Source organism: Synchiropus splendidus, chromosome 2 (assembly GCF_027744825.2).
Source record: "Synchiropus splendidus isolate RoL2022-P1 chromosome 2, RoL_Sspl_1.0, whole genome shotgun sequence".
NCBI classification, from domain to species: domain Eukaryota; kingdom Metazoa; phylum Chordata; class Actinopteri; order Syngnathiformes; family Callionymidae; genus Synchiropus; species Synchiropus splendidus.
In genome coordinates this window covers 2,200,544-2,207,322 of record NC_071335.1, presented here as the reverse complement: position 1 = coordinate 2,207,322, position 6,779 = coordinate 2,200,544, and the positions used below count along the sequence as shown (strand labels likewise).

Here is a 6,779-nt window from a genome sequence, read left to right as displayed (position 1 = left end):
CCAAGTATTCAAAACTGGTTAACTGAACTGACCTCCTGTGTGCCATGGAAAAGATGTCTTTTTTGATCAAAGGGAAGGAAAGTGTTTTCAAAGGGATCTGGGGTTCATTTCTTGAATATCTCAAACATGGAAATCTAGACTAATGTGACTGATGTTAAAAGATCCTCTTGCCCTTTGCAACTTGATGCTTGTTACATGCAACTATATGTACAAGACGGACATTGTACGTTAAGTAAACAAATGATTGTTATTTACTGTTTTTTTTCATTTTTAAATTTTTTTTAATTCTGTATTTTGTTTCTTTTTTTCTTCTTTTTTTTTTTTTTTTTTTTTTCTTATCCACGCTGAGTTTTTTTGTAAATAGGTTACATAAATAATAGTTGGGTTTTGTTGTCACACGGCCAAGATCTTCAATGTGTATGTGCATTTATATGATTATTATTGTGGCTGATATAAATGAATAAAAATATTAAAAAAAAAAAAAAAAAAAAAAAAAAAAAAGTGAGAAGAATATTTGTGCGACGCATGCTACGTAACTTGTCTCATCTGCGCTTGTGTGACAGAAATGTGCTGAGATGGCATCTTCTGTTGAGTAAGAAACGTGTTTCCAAACCTGCTTACTCTAAGAGATATTGATCAGCTACACAATGTTCGGGAGCGAGAGGTACCTGCTTCGAGTCCTGGATGAGCCCCATCTGAGAGAATGCTTTTAGAGCTCCAGTTTCTCTGCAGCCTCTGTCAGCACATTGCCCCATATCACCTGTGATTTGTTGCTTATATTTCAAATACATAATAGCATGGAAAATCATGCACAGGATTCTGATAGAGGCTAATTGGTTAAGGACCATGATGATCATCTCAAGGTCACGGATGAGCTGCTCAGTATCAGGTAGGGATGGGAGATATGGAGGAGAAAATCATGATAAATGTTGTCATTTCAGCGATTACAATCATTATCATGATAAATACATTTTCATTCTCTTCCATGTGTTGGACACACGACAGTCTCTCTTGTTGCCAGTTTTGCGCAGGTGGGCGTGTGTGAATGTGAGGGGCGTGCCACAGCGAGAGTGTGTGGAAGAGCAGCATCAAAACTTGTGTGAGAGAATAAAACTTCGTCGAACAAGCAGAGACCCGGAGATTTTGTGTTTTGTGTATCGTTACCAGCGCGAGTCACACACCCGGAGGTTCCTTACCACGGTTCGGAACTGATCAAGCGGGTGCCGGTAACACTGGGGGCTCGTCCGGGATTCTTTTTTTTGTGAACTCTGCTCGCCAACGAAGTGACCGACCGTGGAAGAATGCAGACGACGGACGTGGCGGAGCTGATTAGCAGTTTGAGCGCAAGCAATCCCTTCCTGCCGGATATTTTGGAGGTAAATGGTCCGTCTATGGGTTGTCGCGCGAAGCGAAAGGATTATCCAACGGGCGGCGATAACAACCTAACATCGGGCCCTGACACTGAAGAGCTAAAGTTGCTAACAGACGAGGGCGCGGCCTGTTCGTGGACGCCGGAACCTGTCGCCGAATGGATGTTAACCCCGCCGTCGACCCACCTTTCGAGAACATTTACAGCCGTAGCAGATGACCAGTGCACCGACATAAACGGCTCTGTTCAAAGTTCTTCGCAAAAACCGGTGTACAAATCAGAGACAATGCGCTCCATTAATCACCATGAGATCGGTGTTTCGCCCCGCTACTGGACTGCTAGCACTCCCACCTTCTCCCCTGTTGCAATGCAGGCTAGGCACCCACACGTGAGCATCAGAGACACGGCGAGGGGCTGTAAAAGTGACGGATGCGCAATAGGTGGTACTCGGGAAGATCGTGCTGCTCAGGCCCAGCGTGTCCACCATGAGCCGATTAGACCGCCACGTGCCTGCACTGTGCTCAACCAATGCGGTGATTTAAGGGATTGCAGCGATGAAGAGTTTCGCCTCCATCGAGAAAGGATCCCTACTCTACAGCCGGACAAGTTTGACGGTACTGGTGCTTGGAGAGATTTTCTGTATCAATTTGAGAGTTGTGCCCGTGCTAATCTCTGGTCGGAAGAGACCATGACTGTTCAATTGAGGTTCAGTTTGACAGGAGCAGCGGGTGCTATAGTCCACAAGAACCCTAGGTCCAGCCGGTGGAATTATAAACAACTGATAGACGAGATGGAGGCTGCCTATGGACCTGGATCAGAACATGCTGCTGCAACAGGAATCGAGCTGAGACAGAGGGTGAGGAAAGCAGGAGAGATGCTGCACACCTTGAGAGACGACATCTACGAGAAGGTAGCCATTGTTTACGCTGACCGCTCAGAGAGAGAGCAAGATGCAATAAGTGTGGAAATATTCACTAATGCACTGGGGGATCCAGAAATTGTGCAAAAACTGCTGGAATACAGACCTCGCAGCTTAGCTTGTGCCTATGAAATAGCTCACCGGTTCGAGTCAACAAGAAGAGCAGCTCATGCAGTCACGCAGTTAATGAGATCAAACATTCACCACTCTGTGGAACGAAGGACGAGAACAGCTATGGTCCGAGATGAAGTCAACCCTATTGTCAGTGAAAATGTTCTTCCAGTTAATTCATCAAACCAAGTGGACTGGTCTCAGAGGCCGATCAAACAGGGACAAATCAGACGCAAACAGGGCCCAAGAAGAAGAAATATGAGGGAAATGATCTGTCACAATTGTTCCGGTTCAGGACACTCTTACAAGAACTGCCCTTCCCCCCGTCGTTTCCAATCAGCTGACGGAAGTTCATATGCACCTGTTCCAGATGGGAATAATGTTATTGTCCAAGCTCCACGCCAAAACGAGGAGGTGTGTGTCAATATATGGGTGTATGGCAAAGAAATATGTGCACTTCTTGACACTGGCGCCCGTAGGAATGTGTTTCCCTTGGTCTGCTACAACAGTATCTCTAATGAACACCAGCCCCCCATAGAACCATCAGTCGCTCAAATCTTGCATGGAATTTGTCCTGGTGGATTGCCAGTGTTGGGGGAAATCATCATCCCTGTTGTGGTTGGACGTCGAACGGTCGATGTTAGTTTCGTGGTGGCGGATACGGTTGACTGCAAGGAAGTGATTCTGGGGGACCCGTTCCTTCAACAGGCACAAGCACAACTGGATTTCGGACGAAGGGAGATAACTCTTTTTGGGGAAAAGGTGCCACGCCACGCCGTTGGTCAAGTGGAGACGCGCGTTGTTCGAGTGGCCAGAAGCATAACCTTAGAGCCAGGTTGTGAGTATGTGTTGAGAGGGTACACTCCACGCCCCAAGAGAACTTGTGAGCAAACCCTTTTGCTCAGCCCTACTAAATCTTTTGTGGAGAAACACCATGTTCTTGTGGCTCCGACTGTGCTGAAAGGTCAGCGGCCTACAACCATCCCGGTCCGAGTATTTAACATCTGTTCCATCCCAGTGACGGTGAAGAAAGGAACTGTGGCCGGCGTTTTACAGGCTGCTGAGGTCGTGGAGGAATCTGCATTAGTGCCATCTGAGGTAACCACTCCAACCATAACAGATTCCCTGTCTTCTCCAGTTCCAGATCACTTGAAAGAACTGTATGTAGAAAGTTGTGCTGGTCTGCCTCAGGTCAACCACGGGGCGTTGGCCGAGTTACTGTCCTCTTTTGCCGACGTCTTCTCAGCAAGTCCCACAGATCTTGGACGCACCAATCTGGTGAAGCATGACATTCTGACAACACCTGGTCCACCTGTGAAACTACCTCCGAGAAGAATGGGCAGAGATAAACAAGCTGCAGCTGACGAGCAGGTACAACAGAGTTTGGAAAAGGGTGTGGCTCAAGTCAGTAACAGCGGCTGGGCCGCGCCAATTGTCATGGTTCGCAAAAAGGATCAGAGCACTCATATGTGTGTGGATTATAGATTGTTGAATGAGCGCACGATGAAGGATGCTTATCCTCTCCCACGCATACAGGACACTCTTGACACCTTGTCTACGGCAAAGTTTTTCAGCACCCTCGACCTGACATCAGGATACTGGCAGGTGGAGATGACACCAAGGGCCCGCAAAGCTGCCGCTTTCTGCACTAGGAAAGGGTTGTTCGAATGGAACGTGATGCCGTTTGGACTTTGCAACGCCCCTGCAACATTTCAAAGGCTGATGGACCGAGTTCTAGCGGGATTGCAATGGGAAACGTGCCTAGTGTATCTGGACGACATCATTGTGCTAGGAAGTGATGTCGAACAAATGCTTGAAAGGCTGGGTCAGGTATTTAAGAGATTACGACAGGCCAACTTGAAGCTGAAGCCATCCAAGTGTTGTCTTTTTAAAGAACAAGTTACTTACCTGGGTCATATTGTTTCTGCCCAGGGTGTTGCTACAGACCCGGTGAAAGTTGACAAAGTGAAGAACTGGCCAACGCCACGGAGTGTCATGGAGGTGCGTCAGTTTGTGGGTTTAGCATCATATTACAGGCGTTTTGTGAAAAACTTTGCATCGGCAGCCAAACCTCTCCATGAACTAACGAAGAAGTATGCCCAGTTCAATTGGACAACAGAGTGTCAAAACGCCTTTGATGAACTGAAGGATAAATTATCTACGGCCCCTGTCTTATCCTATCCACTTGACCAAGGTGAACTGTATTTGGACACAGATGCTAGTGATTGTGGAATTGGAGCTGTGCTTTCTCAGGTGCAATGTGGGGAGGAGAAAGTTTTGGCTTATGGGAGTAGGAGACTGTCTGTTACAGAGCAGAACTATTGCACCACTAGGCGAGAACTCCTGGCCGTTGTTAATTTCACCACTCATTTCCGTCAGTACTTGCTGGGAAGAAGTTTTACTGTACGTACCGATCACAGCAGCCTGCGCTGGTTGACTAAACTGAAGGAGCCAGAAGGGCAATTGGCACGCTGGTTGGAGAAACTGGCTGAATATGACTTTCAGGTCGTGCATCGCCCAGGGGCACAGCATTTAAATGCAGATGCTATGTCCAGAAGACCGTGTCGCCTGACGTGTCCTTGTGCTATTCCACAGACCCAGTTGCAATGCCATCAGCTCCATCATAAGGAAGTGCAATGTGACCTGGTTAAACCTGCAGACGTAGGGCGACCTCTAGTGGGGGTAATGAGTGGTGTGTCCAACAGCGAATCCCATCCCATGGTCCACAGACTGAGTGATGTACCTCCGTCCATTTCGTTTGGTGGTTGGACTCAAGAGCAACTGAAAATGGCACAGAAGACTGACCCGGATATTGCACCCATTTATAAATCTTTAGAAGAAGGAGGGAGCAGACCAGCCTGGGTAGAAATGGCCGCTTTCAGTCCAGCCACAAAGACATATTGGGCTCAGTGGCAGCGCCTCTATATCAGGGATGGCGTCATTTTACGGAAATTCTACCACCCAGATGGAGATCGTTTTTACTCCCAAATCTTGTTGCCACGGGAGTACCGTAATGCAGTTCTGGAACAGGTGCACGATGGGCCAGTGGGGGGCCATTTTGGTGTAGAACGGACTTTGGCTCGTTTGAAAAACCGATACTTCTGGTACAACATGAAAGAGGATGTCAACCTGTGGTGTCGCACCTGCACTAACTGTGCGGCCAGAGCTCGGCCGCGGAAGACTCCTCAAGCGCCCATGGGAAGTGTGAAGGTTGGGGCACCCATGGAAAGGATTGCAGTGGATGTTATGGGCCCCCTCAACGAAACTGAGAGACATAATCGTTATGTCCTTGTGGTGCAGGACTATTTTACTAAATGGGCCGAAGCGTACCCAATCCCAGATGAGCAGGCTGTGACTGTGGCTGACAAGATTGCATCAGAGTGGGTGAGTAGATATGGGGCTCCTCATTCCTTACATAGCGATCAAGGAACAAATTTCGAATCGGCTGTGTTTAAGGGAATGTGTGAGATTTTGGGTGTTGACAAGACGCACACCACACCCTTTCATCCTCAGTCCGATGGCCAAGTTGAGCGTCTGAATGCCACTGTGCAGAAAATCCTGGCTGCCACTGCAGAGAGATGCCACTGGGACTGGGATTTGATGCTCCCGTTCGCTGTAATGGCTTACCGCTCAACCAAACACAGCTCCACGGGGTTGTCCCCAAACATGATGTTATACGGTCGAGAGATAACTGAGCCAGTGGACTTAGTTGCCGGGTTGCCACCAGACTCTACACCTGCCAAAACCCCCCCGCAGTATGTCCAAGAGCTCAGAGAAAGGTTGGAGCTCTCCCATCAGCTGGCGCGAGAGGCGTTAGGAAGGTCGGCGGAGCGAGCCAAGCGACAATACGATAAGAACATTTGTCGGGTTAAGTTTCAGGTGGGGGAGGCTGTGTGGCTACTTGTTAAAGGAACACAGCCTTGTCGTGGCAGAGTGCAGAAGTTCCTACCAGCTTATGAAGGCCCTTTCTTTGTGGTGGGCTCCTTGGACGACATGGTGTATCGCATTCAACGGAGCCAGAGAGCAAAGGTCAAAGTGGTACACCATGACAAACTCAAACCTTACCACTCAAGAACACCGCTGAACAACGAGTGGGTTTTCCAAAGTTCAGACACATGGGCGCCAGTGGAGGTACCACCACCACCTACAGAGACGATATCAGACATGGACGTCACCCCCCTAAACCTGTGGGACAGTCCTGCCAGCGGGGACCACGATACTTCATCGGCCCTTCCAGCTTCCACTGATCCTGTTGATCTCCAAACACCAGTAGTCCCCGTCCAGAGTCCTACTACGGAACGACTTCAGCCCTCTTCTTCTGCTGCACCATCCCAGCGTCCCTCTCGGACCCGTAGGCCCCCTGATAGGTTCGGTGACTGG

At 48.6% G+C, this 6,779-nt stretch overlaps 1 protein-coding gene across 1 annotated transcript; it reads left to right on the top strand.

Annotated features, from left to right (window-relative positions):
* Positions 1-1,119: 1,119 nt before the first annotated feature.
* LOC128755017 (uncharacterized) lies at positions 1,120-6,646 on the top strand. The gene is made up of 4 exons (XM_053858144.1): positions 1,120-3,770; positions 4,332-4,400; positions 4,995-6,437; positions 6,506-6,646. The coding sequence occupies exons 1-4, from the start codon at positions 1,302-1,304 to the stop codon at positions 6,644-6,646; spliced, it is 4,122 nt and encodes a 1,373-aa protein (XP_053714119.1). The 5' UTR covers positions 1,120-1,301.
* The last annotated feature ends 133 nt before the right edge of the window (positions 6,647-6,779 follow it).

What these genes read in the sequence shown, in the direction of transcription:
- LOC128755017 (XM_053858144.1), top strand. Translation starts at nt 1,302, where the DNA reads ATGCAGACGACGGACGTGGCGGAGCTGATTAGCAGTTTGAGCGCAAGC. An exon ending in AAGCTGCAGCTGACGAGCAG is followed by an intron (nt 3,771 to 4,331) that starts GTACAACAGAGT and finishes GTTTCTGCCCAG; the next exon opens with GGTGTTGCTACAGACCCGGT. An exon ending in CGCCACGGAGTGTCATGGAG is followed by an intron (nt 4,401 to 4,994) that starts GTGCGTCAGTTT and finishes GCTATTCCACAG; the next exon opens with ACCCAGTTGCAATGCCATCA.